This window comes from Harmonia axyridis, chromosome 3 (genome assembly GCF_914767665.1).
Source record: "Harmonia axyridis chromosome 3, icHarAxyr1.1, whole genome shotgun sequence".
Classification (NCBI taxonomy): Eukaryota; Metazoa; Arthropoda; class Insecta; order Coleoptera; family Coccinellidae; genus Harmonia; species Harmonia axyridis.
Window position 1 is genome coordinate 39,421,504 of NC_059503.1, and position 18,772 is coordinate 39,440,275.

The 18,772-nt window shown below is 33.4% G+C and overlaps 1 protein-coding gene and 1 long non-coding RNA gene across 4 annotated transcripts in view; one reads left to right on the top strand and one right to left on the bottom strand.

The window, feature by feature from the left end:
- Nucleotides 1–18,772, top strand: part of LOC123675012 (facilitated trehalose transporter Tret1-2 homolog) — a 56,969-nt gene that overhangs the window by 34,689 nt on the left and 3,508 nt on the right. For 2 of the 3 annotated variants that reach the window (XM_045610234.1, XM_045610236.1), the window contains exons 6-11: nucleotides 1,887–2,072; nucleotides 5,272–5,370; nucleotides 6,132–6,334; nucleotides 9,298–9,516; nucleotides 11,184–11,370; nucleotides 14,337–14,950. In XM_045610234.1, coding sequence (XP_045466190.1) covers nucleotides 1,887–2,072; nucleotides 5,272–5,370; nucleotides 6,132–6,334; nucleotides 9,298–9,516; nucleotides 11,184–11,370; nucleotides 14,337–14,830 — 1,388 coding nt within the window. In that variant the 3' untranslated portion in view covers nucleotides 14,831–14,950. Of the gene's footprint in view, nucleotides 1–1,886; nucleotides 2,073–5,271; nucleotides 5,371–6,131; nucleotides 6,335–9,297; nucleotides 9,517–11,183; nucleotides 11,371–14,336; nucleotides 14,951–18,772 lie in introns of those variants that run through there. The other variant, XM_045610237.1, reaches the window with a different exon arrangement.
- LOC123675013 lies at nucleotides 2,671–5,263 on the bottom strand. Its single transcript, XR_006746733.1, has 3 exons — nucleotides 5,108–5,263; nucleotides 4,079–4,277; nucleotides 2,671–3,555 (listed from the first exon to the last, which is right to left on the bottom strand). It is a non-coding gene; the product is annotated as an uncharacterized LOC123675013 (long non-coding RNA).

Here is an 18,772-nt window from a genome sequence, read left to right on the forward strand (position 1 = left end):
CCGCAAGTAACTAAAAACATTTCTTTCGGTTCGTTTTAGATATTTTTTACTTATTTATTGGGACTCATTTTCATATATTAAAGTTGTGTAATCGTCCTTTGGAATATTGATGTCGTACCTAAGTCATCGGACTAAACAAAAGTTGGTAAAAGTTCTGTATGTTACACTTCATATGTGAAACTGCACCATATAATGCTGTGAAGCCCGGAGATCTTGGTGGCCAAACAATACGACAACCGCTATCAAATATTGCTCTACCTGACTAGTGAAATATTATTCAGTTTGAAATATGTCATCAATTGAAAAAGAATTACTCAGTTAAAAATATTTGTTTTTCACGTGATGTCCAATTGTATAATGCACCCCTAGTATACCTACTGTTCGTTTTTCAACCTAATTTTCTGTATATTTCTGATTGAAGAGTGCGCGATATTATTTCAATGGAAACAAGTGAATTTCGGACTGAATGCAGATCAGAAATGAATGAATGAAAAAAATTAAGCAATATAATTGGATGATGAACTGATAATTGAATGATGAAAATAATGCAAAGTTTTAAATTGCAGAAAATAAAATTTTTTCATGCTTTTCTTTATTTGAGATCAATCGAAGAATATGTATTTTATGAAGTTTGATTAAAATGGATGATGTAATAACTGTAATTAATTTGAGTTATATTTCAACGAGCTTATCGTTATTAGAAATAATGAGATTAAAGAGTCATTTTGATAATGTGCTATTTTATGGATATATCGATACTACTTTTAGTTATGTGAATTTTATCGTTCAAATACTAAACACGAAAATGCATATCAATTTCAATTCAAAACAATATTCAGATTGGATTGAAATTGAAAAATTCATGAAGTGTTTCGTTCATAATATTCAATATGCACTGTCTGTTTGTATATTCAAAAAACAATAAATGCAAAACAGAAACATTTTCAATATATCACAAGATTTTAACATAATTTGACAAATAATATCAACAATTTAGAATATTTGAAAATGCTTTACTGTGAAACTACAGAAACATGTACCCATACGATGAAAAATATTGTAATCTGTATTAACATACTCATCCACATGTATTCTCATTTTTGTTATTCTTTGGTTCTCGAGAATTAATTTGATCCCATGCTTTTCTTTTTTGTTCAATGTTTAGTTCTATGCTTCTATGAGATTTCCCAGAAGCTTGAAGCTTATAGTAGGATTTGAGGTATCGGATTTTTGAGCTGGAAAAACCAAGAGAATATTTTTTTTTATCTCAGTGTCTACCTACTCAATGATGATATGTAAAAATCGAATGAAGAAAATCCATCTTCCTGCTGATATTTGATTCTCGAATTTCATAGGCGCAATTAAGAACCCAAATTTTGAAATATTCACTTCCCTTCAAAATGCAAAATATGCAGTGCAAACAGCTGAGATTGCTGTAGAGTTATAAATTATGAATAGGTACCCGAATCAGAGTTTGTATTATGTTACAGATCAATAAATAGATTGTTCGCTTATGTTAAAACCTTATATGAGTCTATGTGTCTATCCTTAATACTGAATCATGGTTAGTTTTGAGAGTATACTGTTCATTTGAGAGAGATAATAATTAATTGCTTTTTGGATGGAATTTGCAACATTTTAAAATTCTATTCATCATGTATAACTGTGTGTATAACTTGAGAAAGTTGAAACTTGAAACATATTTAAATATATCAAAGGTTGAAAATATAAATCGAAAGAAAAAAGAAGTAGGATAATATAACATAAGTGTCCATTTATCAAGAAAGTTTTTCATAAAGTATGTGCATTCAGTATATCTAAAACACGGCATTACATTAACACAAATTAATAAAAATCTTTTAAACTTCAAATACGACTTTTTTCAGCAAGTATAATCGTCTTGACAGTACCCATAGGAGCACCTATAGGTGGAATACTAATGGACATGATTGGAAGACTAAATACCGTTAAACTAGCAGCAATACCAGGAATAATCGGATGGACTTTGATTGCCACTGCTCACAACTTGCCTATGATGTTGCTGGGAAGAGTTTTCAACGGTTTTGCTTCAGGTAAAATTGAACAGTATGATTTCATCTAATACCCGGTTGCATTTTTCCGTCAGGATGATATTTTTTTTTTGAAATATTGGCCACTTCTTTCCTCAAGACCTTTTTTTGGTGCACCACTGGTAGTTTTGGTACTTATTTACCCAATCTGTAGCGTAGATTCGATCACACAAAGTAAGACTGCCTGTATCTTGAAAACAAGACTTTTGCTGGTTATAGAACTTTTTTTTCTTGAAATTATCTGAGGAATCTCCCATTTTCCTTTGTACTTCCAATTTAGGGACACCCTGTAGATATGGAAATTTTTTTATATGTAATTTAAAATCACAAATTGATTCGTACTTCTTCATAAAATTTCTTGATGCAGTTAATTTTTGTCGTTTTCTGTTCGGAGTAGACTAATAGTTGAGTTGCGGAAACGTAATAATGCTCCCCGGTTTTGGAATGGAACACTTGAATTCCTTGTTACAACTATATTGAATATATTCGTTGGGAGAAATAAGAAGGCAGCTGGTCTGAAGTTTTTATCATCATAAAATCTCACATGGGTGCCAATTTCGAAACTAGAACTCTCAAATACCGAAATTGATATTTCTATTTCAGAAGAAATTTTGATGACCGCAGCATGTGGTTTTTCTGTCTATAATAATCTTTCATAGATATACTTTGAATTCTAAACGAAACGATACTATTCCAGGAAAAATATAATCTGTAGCTGATAATCGTATGTTCCGTGTACAAGCTGATTCATTAACGATATGACTACTGTAGATACTACTGGTCGAATGATCATGAGAAAACAAAGGAACTTTGTCGATAAGTTAATAGTATTGCAAGTTTAAGAAAAATGTTTAAACACAATAATTAAAATGTTCCTCTCTTTCGCTCTATCAACGGAATACAGTATGATGAAGTTCAATGAAAACAATCAATTCATTCAGTTACTCTTGAAGTTGATAGGTAAATGACCTTCCTGGGATTTCGTGAACATAAACAAAATACATTTTCTGAATTTTCTTATCGAAGCCTATTAGCGTTAGCTCACTTTAGATCATTCATGACCTTTTGAAGGATAGAATCTGGTTAGTGTCCAACTTTGCACTAGAACAAAGCATATTTAATCATTGAGATCAAGTGGATTGATATCTGGGGTTCTGTGAGGCCATTGCTCTGAACAAATCCCAGGAATTGACTCTTCATCTCTTCATAATGATGAAGAGTCGATAGGTCGTTATAGTAATAACGGCCTATCATCGCTTCTGTTTTTTATTCCACAGTGGCGTCCACTACATGGTCATTCACGGCTTCTCTACTCCCCATTAAGCCATTATAAGGCCATAAGGGAAGTAAACAGGGTACACGCTTCGCTCCATAGGGGATCTGATGATAACAAAGGATTATTAATGTTAATTAATTTATTATTATCTTTCTCATCTTGTTTCCTTTTTTTTGTTATTAACAAATTTTCTTCGTGAAAACGGTACAACTGAAAAAAAAATTTCGAGATTACTTTTGCGATACAAAATGACAGTAGTATAATATTTCTTCTCGAGGTACAATGGATAATTCATTTACACACGCTACTGGTTACAATTCAATCCTGTTTCTAGTTCAAGAAATGAGCAGCAAAATAATTAAGTACCTAATTTCAACACCCCAAATTTTATGTATTAAAAGTATTAATTAAGTATGGATTAAGGATCAATTCATTGAATTCCGTCCAAAAAAATCTTAATATCTCAAAAAAAAATTCTTTTGAGTCACAAACAAAATAGATTTCATAATTTCTGCATGTTTTATGGAGATTTCAAAAATGTTTGCAGCCCATGTCTAAGATCTGAAATTATAATTTTTTGGCCATTATTTGATTCAAAGGTCTCATTTCGTGTTTACTAGAAATATTTCAAATGAAAAACATATATTTGAAGAAAAGCAGAACAAACCATCAGCTCTTATTGTTTACGATACACAAAAATGGATCTTCATTATGTTATAATGGTGCAGATTACCTAATTGTTCCAAGTTTCTCCTATTCGCATTGACTCACTCCACACATCATTTGAAAAAACATCCTGTATATCCGATATTATCAACTCCTTAATAAGACATATTTTCTCCAATCGTCAACATATAGCGGGCGGTATCTCTATCTTCCGGTTATTCCATTGTTAATGACTTAAACTGTACAGTTCCGCATTTGAGTCTATTCTGAAACAGAAAGCTACAAGAAGTTTACTGATAGAAATATGATCCCTTTATCAATAACATGAAAGTGGTGTAGAATGAAGTTAGAAGTCGGTAACTAAAAGTGTCACTAATCTGCATGTCTTAATTTATTCAGGTGTTTGATTTCCTACACACATTTTTTTTCAGTTTGTTATAGGTACATAGGTAGTTACTACTTCTGAGGGAAAAGTATCAAAATTGAAAGGACTTGCCTTTTATATCTTGAATTTTTCTTGACAATTCGGGGTAAAAATACCTTCTAAATTCACCCATCAACAAACTAGAAATCGAAACAGAATTTGAGGACTTTATAGTCATTTGATGGATAATGATATTATATTATTCAAAGCAATACCATAATTTCAGTAGTTGAGCGACAGTATATTAAAAATTGATAAACAGGAATTTTCGGTTAACTTCTTGGCGCACAGGTTTCAACTCGTCCAAAATTCAGTATTATTCAGATAAATGTGTCAAACTTCTAGGTCGTATGAAACATGAAAATTCTATGCCAATCGGTTTGGCACTATATTTCCTCGTTCTTATTTACATCTACACTCAAATAGTTTTCACAATTGGATGACGCATTAGGATTATAAGCCGTCTTGTTATCCTATACGTTACAATTTTTGTTTTAATAGTGATGGAATCATGTTCCTATTGTCTTGGAGAGGGATACTTAAATTGTATCGATGTCCATGTTAATATAATATAAGGAATAACAAGACAATAATTCTACTCATTTAGTTTAATTACATACTTGAAATTCTTGCATAAAATTTTTTCAATTATAAACTAATGAATATACTTACACATAAGATTTGTATCCATATTCCATCATAAATTCGTAATCGTCTCTTAATATATTTATCAGCTTTTATGAAGGGTTGTTTGCTAACATGCAGGCTAAGATATACTTGCAAAATTGTAAGGTATTTCACTATAATGATTTGTATTTTGAATATACCTTTTGCAGCTTTAGGTACAGGACCGGCCATAGTCTACCTCACGGAAATTGCAAGAGCTGATATGAGAGGCTCTTTGATATCTTTGGCGCCTGCTTATACCTCATTTGGTAAGTTGACAATCAACTCTCTCAATTTGAAATTCCTTGATTTGTTTTATTTATTCCGAAAATATCAAGATTAGAAAATTCTATGCAATAGCATAGCATAGCACGGTTGAATACAACCGTGGTCCTTCAGACTATTCGGATAACAACTTGCCCACAACTGCTCAAAACATTTTTAGAGGTACCTGTCTCAATCGAAGATTGTATTTCAATGATGGATTGGTCTCAACTGATTGTGAGACACTTTTCTTTATTTCACTCTTAGGTGGCTTATTCAACTCAAGTTAGTTCACTCTAGTGGTGCCGAGGACAAGGATGCCAAGCAAGCTCGTTCTTTTTTATTTATTTTTATTTTGATTACTTTTAGCTTTCTAGATCATGATTTTCTTCTTGTTTATCATCGGTTAATAACTGTTGTAGAAAGAACTTCTATTCATGGCATCGATCCGTGTTTCCCTGACACCATTTTAATGAGAACACTATTCATGTTAGTCGATCCGTGTCTAAATGCTGATTTACTTGGTATCAACATTACTTTGTAAATTCAGAAAGTATTCATTGAAAACTATCTTGACAATAAATAATATTCCTAATGCTATAGCTTCATCGGAGTAATTCATCGTCAACATTTCTAAAAACGCTTCCAGCAGTTTTGGCAAATAATTATAGTTAAAATGCTTGAAAAGCCTGGAATCTTCTAATCGTTATATCTTATTCGATCATGAAAGCTATTATCATATATAAACACTTACCAAATTTTTCAGGCATGGTTTTAGTGTATGCGAAAGGTTGGGTCATGAACTGGAGGACAGTTGCCTGGCTGTCGAACATATACACCATTGTGCCATGCATATTAATCATGTTTATACCTGAAAGTCCAGCCTGGCTTGTTTCCAAGGGTAGGACGGAAGCCGCCTTAGAGTCGCTCAACTGGATCAATAAATATCAGCCTCAGCCTGAAAACAGGGTAATTTTTTTCATTCCTCTCAGAAGAGAATTTTTCATGTTGACATATGAGAAATCGAATTGAAAAGTTTCAGATTAATGTTCGTGTTCGTGAGGAGCCAACCGAGCTTTTCGAGTTGGTTTCTTGAAATGTTTGCAATATAAAATGAAATTACCAAATCTGCTGCAGACGATTTTGCTCACACATATATAAATATACAGAATGAACTAATGCTCCTTTAAATATTTTAAATCTTACAAATTATAAAGGAGAAGGTAAAATGGTCTGCATCAAAAAAATCCGTAAATCTCCTAATCTAATGTTAAGTGCACTTTAAAGATATCGCAAAATGAAAATTTCCAAGGGGCTTCACTCGAAGAAATTGTTTACAATTGTAGACATTCACTTCCCTAAAAAAATTAAATTACTTATTATTTGAGTATCTGGTGATATACTGTTATTTTGCAGTTTGTTGAAGACATGTACATTTTCATTTTAATTGTTATGTTCCTCACGAACCACGATATGTCAATCGCTCATCTTAACAGTTCATTTTAAGTCACTTGTATCATCTTGATATGGCTTTTGATTGAATAGCCACATGCATGATACATATGTTGGTTGACCTTTTGTAATTGACTTGATCATTTTCAGTTTCGTATTTTGATTTTTTTTCTCCCTATAGATGAGTAAAGTCTGCTCATTGTTGGGATTGTTTGTCCATTGCGTTTTTCATATGGTTTTTCCATGTAAATCTATTTTCTAGTGCGACACCTATAAACTTGAATTCTCCATTTAATCTTTTTTCCATTTATCCTTAGATTTGAGTTGATTTCTAGACTCTTTCTCTGTAGGAGAATAGCCTGGCTCTTGTCGTTTTCATGAATATTCTATTTAATGAACCAATCGTCTGTAACTTCTAGAGCTTTATGTAGTCTTCTGTATATGACGTCTGTTCGTCAATGTCTAATATTCCCGTATCATCTGCATATATCATTAGAACTCTTCATTACAAATTCATGTATGTATTACAGAAATGTGTATAAAATGTGCAATGAGTGGGCACATCGCGGAGCTATCAACCTGCATATACCTAGGGCTAACTGATTTCTTGGGTTTTTTGGAGTTGTAGACTAGAGGTCTAACTGAATTTTGGGACACTCCTGCTTCTACTTTTCTGTTTGTAGATACTGTGTCATCTATTTTGAATTCCTTGATCTCTATTGGAGTTGGGTTTGGGATGGTATCGCAATCTGGTAGTTTCAACTTTGGTTACGACTTCCCGAGCCAATTTCGAAGACGCATCCTCTCTCTGAGAATTACTGTGTTTCATGCCGAGATCATTGATGGAATCATCAGTTTGGCAGTAATTGATCTCTGCCAAATACACTTTCCATGTCCATAGTTAAATATGGTGACTTTAATGTATTGCTGTGGGTTTATATACCCGGTGGTGATGTGCAGCCCACGACGATATCTCTGTGGCTAGTACAGAGTCTCGACACAACATTAATCATTAATTTTATTTTATTTATTTCTCCATGTATTCATTTAATCATCTTTTCTTTAGGTTATTTTGTCATCCATAGCTTCAGCATTGAATATGGAATCCCATTCGCACTTTGTATTGGTGGAACTATAGTTTTTTCGCGCCGTACGCACTTTTGTACTTCCATGCTCAAAGGTCTTTGGTGTGTCCCTTCTATCCATCTGCCTGTTCTCCAAGTAAATTTTTTAGCACTTGCTGTTTTTATTCAATTTTTTCTTGTCTTTTTTTGTATTTTCTTAAGTTTTCCATTTCTATTTATCAGCACTATTTTTGCTTTTGGAGCTTCACCAAATGAATGCTACGAGGTTGGCCTTTTGATGCTGTCCTTCTAGGCTTCTCTTATTATCTGTTAGAGCTTTTGTTGGAATTTCAGGTTCTATTACGATGACATTCTGCTTTTTGGCATACATCTGGAGTTCCTTTCCATTTCTGTTGGGTTGTTTCTCTCTCTTGTTTTTTGATTCATATTACCAATATAACTATATAACTGGTGTTTGGGAAGATTTCTATCAGCGACTTTTTCACATCTTTTCCATACAGATCATTTTGAAATGTTTATCATCTTCCTCTTAGGCGAAGAATTTTCGTTCCTTAGCTCTCTTCTCTGCTGCAGGTCAGGGAGGATGGCTTCTTTAATAGGGCTCAACACTGGATGTAACAGTTATTAATATGTCCGTAACCTTTTATGTTATTACAGTAAAAAATCACAATGAGAATGTTCCGAGAATAACAAGTTATAATTGTAAACATCAAAACTGTTACCCATGAAGCAGTTTTGTGATATCCATTGCGGTATGGTGGATTTATAAAAAATGGCTCACCCGATTTTTGTTACAGCTTACAAAACAAATTTTTATGATTCTATTCAGAACGTTTTGTTGTTCAATGGAGATAAATAATAATGATTCATCCAAATTTTTATGAAAGCAGTATTTTATATGAATGCTGATGAATTGATCTATCGGGTTTGTAGATCAATCTGTTCTATTAGCTTATAATCTATTGATTTATTAATATACCGACTAGATATTTCTATCTGAGAAAGTAGAAGATATATCGTATGGGTAGTTCTAACAGTAGATAAAACATCGATAATACCTGCACGAGATCATCGTTGAGGAGCAAGTTATAAAGGAATATGTTCTCACCATATATTATGATATATAAAATAGTTATCGAATCCCTTATTACATTAATAAGACTAAATTCACTAAATCGATCGAAATTGTTAACGGTTGCAGACGCTATTTGGTTTTCACTTTCGAAGAAAGCGAGATGAGAAAATTTGATATTCCATTCTACGATTTTTTAGACGCTCTTCTACTTAGTAATAGAGGATACTCTTAATCATAAAGTGAATTATCCAAATGAACCTCTATATCTATTCATTTCATATTCAATTCCCTAAGTTTATCGATAAAAAATTATTTTACAGGCAGAATCCCTGGCAGAACTCCAGCTAGCCGCTCTCCAGAAAGAACATCAGAAGAAAATGGAATCTGAAGCTCTGAATGGCACAGGAATAGTTAATAGGATAAAAGATTTTATGAAGCCCACTGGATACAAACCCCTCATCATCCTTGTCGGTCTATTCTTCTTCCAGCAGTTTGCCGGAATATACATTACCCTTTTTTACTCAGTTGAATTGTTCAAAGTAAGGATTTTGTTGAGACTTTTGGTGGAGGAAGGTTAAGGGTTACGGTTGATTAGATTTTAGAATTAACTCCTTAAGTTTTTTCTACCTTGAATCGTGTTTAATGTTATTGAACTATAATGTCAGTAAACTATCAGGAATTGGTCAGTGAAGTACTAAACATATACTTATTCAATCAAATTTATGGTATCACGTTCGAACTAGCAATGAATAATCCTTTCATCGCAACGTTTTTTTTTTGGAATTTACTTCAGTATTCACGCGCTATGGATTAACTCCGATATTGTTTGCTATCGTTTGAAGATCTCGAAGCATTAATATCAATTTAGGCAACATATAAGAGTTTAGTCGGAGACATATCGGGAAAATACTGTATTTGTTCACTTTTCGGTTTTTTTTATATATAAAAAAAAACCGTTATTATGGTCAACTTTATGGTCCTTTCGTGAGAATCATTGATATATCAATGATTGATGACCATAATAACCTTGTGAGATGGTATGTTATGAAAATTTTCACGATTTGGGACATTTTCAGGCAGAGGTGGTAATATGCTTTTATGATCATCAAGAATACTCCACCAATTGTTGTGGCACTATGCTTTCTCGTCCCCTGCTCCTTGAAATGCAGTTCCCTACTGAACGTTATTTCGGTATTGTAATATTCCAAGTTGTTTTAACTTACACATGCACAACGCACAATAAAGCTTAAATTCTTGTGGAACCTTCAATATTTCAATCCAAAATTCATACCAAATTTCATTAAACTCGGACTACTAGATCCTCGACTAGAACGCGAATTTTCGATATTACGTTTGATCTAGCCTGTAAAAAGAGATGAAATGTTTGATGAACCACTTACCACCTGATCCATACCACTTTTATTAGCATCGAAAAAGTAGAACGCGTGATATGGAAATACCGTCAATTTAACTCATATCTGTTATCTGAATCTCCTATGGAACCACCTATGGGCGAAACTGAATACGCGTTCTAAATTCAATCAAAATCAGATAAGAATTGTAGAAGTTGAGGCTGTTTGAAGTATGTGCGGATACACAGACCGACAAATATAATTTTGAAATCGGAGACAACATTCTTTTTCCATCTCAAAAGTGGTCACACTACCCTCAGTAGACAGAAGCAAAACAATCAATATCAATTCTAATCATTTTTTGTAGGTTCCACAAAACTGATAAACAGATCAATTGAATAATTGAATTTCATTTTTTATTATGACAATCACGACAAAAAAATCACCAACGATTTGACTTGCTTTTCATAGGTTTGAGCAAAGGATGAAGGCGCTATTAAGGTGACTTGTTTCATGTGTCTTCAGATTCTTCAATTGATATTATACAAAATATACTGAGGGTGAAGTGTCAGAATGAAGCACATTAGTAGTTAAATCAAATAATAAATAACGCTTTTTAATAGATTAATTTCTGGTACTTCATTGACAAACTATGCTACCTATATTTAAGCGTTGTGAACTTCTGGGAGTTTTATATCGTTATTATATTATGTTTCAACTTCATCATTGATATTTCACAAGTATTCTCATGATATTTTCATTTGCAAATTCTACAGGAATTATATAACGAGATAATAAGTTCCAAAGGAAAATGTACTAATTTCTAGAAGCTAAAATATTTATTTTTGTCTTAGGAGGTGGGAAGTACCATGAACCCATACCTTGCATCAGTTTTACTTGGCACCCTCAGGTGCTTGATGTCCATGGTGAATACATACATGTTGAGGACGTTCAGGCGTAGGCCGCTCATCATGACCAGTGGTGTTGGAATGGCGATTTGTATGTGTGTTTCTGCCTTATTCACCAAGTGGATCAAAGAAAGTATGTACAAATTATTCATATGTTCTTTGGGTTTGCTTTTACACGTGTTGTTCGTGTGGATTTTTGTTTTGTTAGTTTCATCCGCTATATTAACAATGTTGGTTCTTGTTTGGATATATTTCCAAGCTTTTGGCTGGAAGCACAGTTTCTTTTGAACTACCTGATATTTTTTTTTGGGGGTATTTCGAGAACAATAATTCTTGTGATGACTTCATATTCAATTATTGAAATAGTGTAAAGTTTGGTAATCGAACTAAATGCTCGACCATCCGCTTTGAGTGCATATTCATATTACAAAATTCAATATAATTTTCGACTGAAGTCACCTATAGTATCAAATCCAAATGATAAAAATCGAAAATTTTTGTTTCGCTTATTTCTCACCTATGAACAAGCTCTAGGCCTCCTAAAAGAAGAAGAATGCATTGTTCAATGAAGAAAGAAACAATTACCGAAATTCATGGTTTTCTTTTGATTTCAGTAGGCATATTACGTAGATATTAAAAAGGATTCATATTGCTTACAAAGTTCTTTTTATCGGAATCATTTACAAGTAAATTCAACTCGCCAATGGATACTTCTATGATTGAACAAATAATTGAAATAGAAATATTCTGGATATAAAAAAGTTCTATTCTATATAAAGCTTTTATAAATATTTCATTCTTTAGCATGCATGGGTCGCTTACAACATTTTGCTGCTTACTCATTTTTTGAATTGAACCTGTTTTTTCTAGAAGGAAATCTTTTATAATTCGATTTCATCATCCCAGAACGTATCATGAAATGAGAAAATGAGCATGGCTTGGAGTTCATAAACGATAAATAAAATATGCATATAGTTATTGAAGTTCAGAAACTCGGTGACCGTTTCAAAAGTTTCTTTTTTTTCCACCAATTTTTCAAATATGAGAAATCTAAATGTTTACCTACTTATATAAATCATTTATTGTCCATTCCTTCAAAATTTTCAAGTTAGAATTTATATTTAGTATTTGTAGTACCAAACCAATTCAATCAAAAAACGTCAACATCGAATATCAACCTCAGCTTGACAACGCCTCTGCATATTCTCGATTAGATTGTTCAAGTAGCCTTGATCAATTTCTCTCCTGAAGAGCCGTCTGAGTTCTTGAAGGGTATATTGAGATCATTGATGAAAATCCAAAGCTCTTTGTATCTGATCCCAAACGTATTCAATGGGATTGAGGTCTGGCGACAGAGGGGACAGGGCCAAATGCTCAATACCATGGATTTCCAGAGCTTCATAGAGAGTTATCCAGAAATGAGAAATTTGGCCTTATAGCAGGATGAAACAAAGGAATAGTATTGTCAATTATTTGCTGTATGTAAATTTTCGCATTCACAGAAGCATCAAGGGCCAATAATTCTGTACGTTCATTGAACAAATGCCTTCCCAAACATTAACTTTACCACCTCCGAAGGAATGGACTTCCTGAACCGATCTACGATTTCTGTGCACCAGAGAACACGCCAACTATCCGAAGACCTTTTATATATCATTGATTGTTCCAGTTCCAATTCACGTGCCATTTCAATCAAAGTCGCATATGATTTTGAGTTAGTGGAATCTTTCTCAAAAATTGTCGAAAATGTAGATTAATTCATCGATGTCTTCGACGAACTGTTTCAATCGAAACCAAAACTCTAAATGCGATCAAAGGCCGATGTTGCATGATTCGACTAATACTCAAAGGCTCTCTAAGTGTATAGACACAGTCAGAAACCGATCCTGTGTATGCGTAGTAGATCTTGTGCTTTCACTTCTAGATCTTTGAGTCACATTTTCAGTTTCTCGATATAGATGAACGAGTCGGGAAACTACGCTTTCACTAAGTTGAAAGCAATTCGCAACATTACTCTGATTACATCCCACCCTGATCATACCAATAGCCTTATTGGCTTCATCCGCACGAAGTTTAGGTACGTCTTGGCATTATTGCAAAACAAAATTTCAGATTTGAAATCAAAGTTGATTGTAAAAACGTAAAACAATAACCTTACTCGATAAAGGATGGATATTGTACTAAATACTACTACAAAGAACATCAGGTTATACAAAAAAATAATTATTGTTAGTTTTACTGCACCAAGAGACGCACAACTCTGCTTGTTATTATTTGGAATTTTCATTTGGTTTTAATATTTTATTAATTTATCTTATGATCATGTGGATGTATTGTTCAGATCTATGTTGGTCTTTTATTTCTGTGTGTCACCATGTATTTACTTCTTTCATTTATTCCGTTTTTTTTTCGCATCAATATGTGGATTTCCTACTTCATAACTAACACTTTGAGAAGTGATTGAGATTGATGAAATTGAAAGTTACTTATATAAGACTCCGAGTATTCTTTCAGAATTTCATTCAACAGTATCACCTAAAAACTGTGATCTAAGATAGATTTTGAAAAATATGTTTCATTTTTATCCTCATGTTAATTGTAAATATATACCGGCTGCAATTCTCATGACATTCCACTTAATTTTTTAGAATCGTTCACTACTTGAACATCATAGCAGTGTTGAATCCAGACAATTTTCTCCGGGGGTATTTCAATATCTAGAGATATTAGCGGATATTTTGAGAGATATTCTTTTTCTTCGGGAGGCTATCAGTCATACTCCGGGCATCCCCTGGATTCAACATTGTATGTCATGCAGGTGTTATTTTTATGAGGCACCTATTGGATCATATTGTATATGTAGATATAACTTTTTTGAGATTTGCTTAATGACAACGTTACAAAAAGACGAAGTATCAACTCAAGCGATTATCTCTCATCCTTCGAAATCACATCTCTCAAAATAATCTATCATTTACCTAACATCGAATTTCGTGATGTTAAAATCCAGAGCTACAAATCAGCTTTCGTTTGAAAGAAAAATGCCACGCATGCTCAGTCTAACCAAAAGCCATATTAAATACCAAAGTTATTCCACAGAGGAGACTGACCAGACTTGGATACCTGTTGCGGCGTTAGCCATGTACGTAGTGACATCTATGATCGGGCTGTTGAATATACCATGGACAATGACAGCCGAGTTGTTTCCTATCGAGATACGGGGAATGGCACACAGTTTGTCTAATGCATTTGCCTATTTATTGATGTTCGTTGCTATACAGACCTACTATGGAATGAAAGACTTTTTCGAAGGTCTTGTTGGAATGCAACTGTTTTACGCTGCGGTATCCGTCAGCGGTAGCTTTTACGTGCTTCTAGTTCTACCGGAAACTCACAAGAAGAAACTGAAAGAAATAGAGGAATATTTTATTCACAACACCTTCTATTTATGCCAGAACAAAAAGGTATCCAATACGACGAAGAAGACTAGGGCGAAGAACGTACCAAAGATGACAAAACTGACCACTAAGGATATCGTGCGGAACGTCAAGGACGTTAATACATCTCAAAGTGAAAAATTGTTACCTAGATGAAACATAAAGTAGGTATGGAGTAATACTCCGTTGAATCACAAATTCCTATTTATTATTTATTAGATAATTCTCAGTGATCATAGTGATAATGTTTTTTAGTGAAATAAATGTATATTTTAAGTGTGTCTCATTTTTTTCGTTCCTCTGTATATTTGACAATAAAAAATGTGAATGTTGGTTATTTATTCCCCCACGAACTACCTTACTGCAGCTCTTAATGAAAATATTTTTTTTGGTTTACAGCTATATTTCTTAGAACAAAAATTCATTTGAGTTAACACAATTAATGCTACTTCATTATTTCTATTTAATAATGGTGAAAGGGTAGTTTTTAAGTACTGAACATATTTCTAAAATTATGTTATTTTTCTCTTGAAATTTTGCTTTTACTCTTGAATCTTGAAATAATCTACATGACAAGTTAGATAAAGATAAAGAACATGCAATTCTATGAAATTTCTACTGTTCAATTTATTTTTTGCGAATTGGTCAACCCAGTGATTCAGTCAAAAGACAAATAGTTAGTTTAACTGAAGCGAACTGTATTGCTACATATCTACCAGATTCATAGAACCAAAAAGTCTTCATAATGGAATTATTAATTTACTCATCGATGCAGAAATGATATGATGATCTACTGACCATAAATTATAGATCTATAGATCGAATGAAACACTTACGCAGCCTAACTATTTCTTCCTTGTTGTCCTGGTTTGTATATTATATAGATAGATACTTTATTACTGAGATTAGAGGACGAATAAAATTTTGAGGTAAGTTCAAATTATTGTGCCAAAGCAAGTTGAACCGCGACCAACATATTTGAAAAGGTATTCAAAAACAATGATCATGAATGATCATGATGTTTCATAATATTAAGCTCATTCATTTTGGTGACAGTCCCTGTGTTACAAAAAATTGTACCAGGAAAACATTTTTCGGTCCTACGAAATTTTTTCAGTTCACGTTTTGAAATACTCATAATCCAAAAATCGAATGGAAAGAGATTCGTCCTCCTTTGAACCCATTCGAAATTAAAACAAGACGAAATTAAGATATTATATTGAAAAAAAATTATCACTGCAAATTCGCAACATTGGTTTCGAACAATGTAACGCGATTTTTGAACGCTCGTTGAAAACGTCTGCTTGTTTAGAATTTTGACCCCGGAGTGGTCTGAAACGATAAGGTCAAATTCAATTTAGTCCGTTCGTCCATCCAGTTAGGGCTTTTTTCACCACTTGCTATTAAAGTTTCCATATATACCTATGTAGCCAGCGGATGCTAAATAACGATGTCGGATAACTTCTTTCCGTTTCACCACTCTGGTGCCGGATAAAATATAAAACAAATATCTAACCGACAAATTGATAGAAGGAAGGTTTGACAACGTCGCATATATTTTTGCTACTGGTTAAAGAAACATTAGGTGAGACCTTTTAACTTGTTCATTTATGTCTCTCTGATGATTTGTTTTTCCAATCAACATGTTTTGGGAGGCTAGACTTGTTATTTAATTCGAAAATGAAGTTTTATAATAAGATAGTAGAAGAAATATATATTTTTCTATCATTTTTTACCTTGAAATGAAGAATAATTTTCATATATACATTTTCATCGACGTGATATATACAGGGTGGCCACTTTTTCAATGGGATTGTATTGGTAACTTTTAAACCATAAGAGTTAGAAGGTCGGTCAAATGGAGAAAAAGTTGCATTCATAGGAGCATTGTCAAGCAGTTCAAACAAATCGAGATTATCAGGGCCGGTTATTGAGATATCATAGGAAAAGTAAATTCTGTCATTTTGATTTTTCTTTTTTTCCCACTTTATTTCAAATATTATCAAAAAATATTTCAGGAATTTTTTATTCGACAGTAAATTATCCTCAATTTGACGTAATCAGATTTCGTATCCAACGTTTCGTACTCCTTGGGCCACCCTCAACCTCATTATTTTCCTTACGGACCTGCATATTTTATGACACTTTTCGAAATAACTTTTAACGCTGAATTCAACGATATATCATACAATGTCATTCAAAGTTGATTTTCAGGTGATTTTGACCCTTATCCAAATTTCTTTGGGTCGGATTTGTATTACACTGAGGTACTTTTAGTTACATTACTCATTTACTCATCTTGAACTAAATGGAACATATTAGAATCAAAGCAAGAAACAAGTAAAAATTATCCTTGACTCTAGCGTTGAGCTGATTGAACACTCACGGTCCTCAGGGCTGAGAGTGCTCTGAGCTCTACGCCTCGGTCTGTGCTTCTGCCTGATAAGCTCCTTGATATCTTCTGGGATCGAGTTCTTCTGACTAGGCAAAGAAGAAATTCGTGTTGAACCGTCCAAAGACGTTTTGATGATCTTCGTTAGGGACTCGACGGCTGAGTCCAGTTCCTTGGGGTCATATATGAGTCTAAGTGGACCCATATTCGTTGTCATTTGTTCTTTGAAAACCTGCCAGTCTGTCCATGACTTGGTTTTCGGCGGATCCTCGTCGAATTCATCTCCAAGATGAACCAGAAAAGGATTATGATCGGAACTCAGCTCAGATATGGCTGTGATCCGATGAACTAATGGGATGTTCTTAAACATCGCGATGTCCAATACATCCGGGCGACCTATCGGTCCGTAATGAGTTGGCTCATTCGGTGCATCTATAACGATTTCTTGGTTATTGTCCGCGAAATCGTTCAGAGTTCTTCCACTAGCATTTGTGATTCTGCTATGCCATGCTGAATGCTTGGCGTTCAGATCGCCTGCCATCAGTGTCCACCGGATCTGGGTGTTAATATATCCAGATGTAGTGGTCATTTTAACCAATCCGACACTGGTGAAACACAATTTAGGTAATATCTGTTTGATGAGTTATGACTAGGATTTTTATAGAGTTTCCACATAATTTCCTTAAACAATAATCTACATGGAAGAAAGTAAATATTTTAAATTTACAAATGAAAAAACGAAACAAAAATTTGGTAACTTTCTGTTTTCCGCACAAAATTGATAATATGTACTTTGTACAAATCACTGATATATTTTTAAAATACTCGTAAGAAAAAATTCACCAAACATCATTAGAAAAGAAGTAAAATTATTATTTCGTGAAATTCGTCGTAAAAGGCTGTCCTCTACTTTTTGCTTCTAAAAAAGAAAGATGAAGTGAATGTACAACTTCATACACCGTACAAAGATTGATCTTCGCAGGACCGCCTGAGGGGAAATGAATAGGCACCAAAGTTCGACTGATACGCGGAAAAACCACGTAGTGGTAATCCCTCTTAAGTTCGTTAGAAAGAAAATTCCGTGAATATCTCAGTTCAAAATTTTATTTTCCTGATTTTCGAATCACAATTTGATCAAAATGAAAATTTTCATTCAAGTTCAAGCTCCATGGAAAATATCCGGTTGATCGCTTTATCAGAATCAGGGAGAATTTCAGAAAAATTTCAAGAAAATACGGATAACATTCTGATTTCATGTATAATCAAAATTTCGTGGTGATTCATCACAACCACAAAGAATTCTAGCAGAATATCGAGAAGAAAACTAAAACTGCAGTGACAAACAGATACAATCACGTTGAGATTCTGCGTATATGATTATATTATATTATATTATAGAATAATAATCACAACCTTTGTACAAAAAACATATATATAATTTCAGCGAATGTAGGTTCAACCCAGGCTTTTGATTATAGAAAGTATGGTAAAAAATCAAAATACTGATTTCAGGGAGATATTTAGTTCGAACAGTCTCAGGTATTATTACTTGAAAATAAAATAAATACTAAAATTCTCGAGACTTCGCATCTAATCTTCCACCTAAACCCCAATAATTTAATTAGAAATAAGGAAAAAAACAGAAAAATATGATCGAACATGAGGCACTGGCTCAAATCTAATGAGCTCACCAATGCCGCAAAACA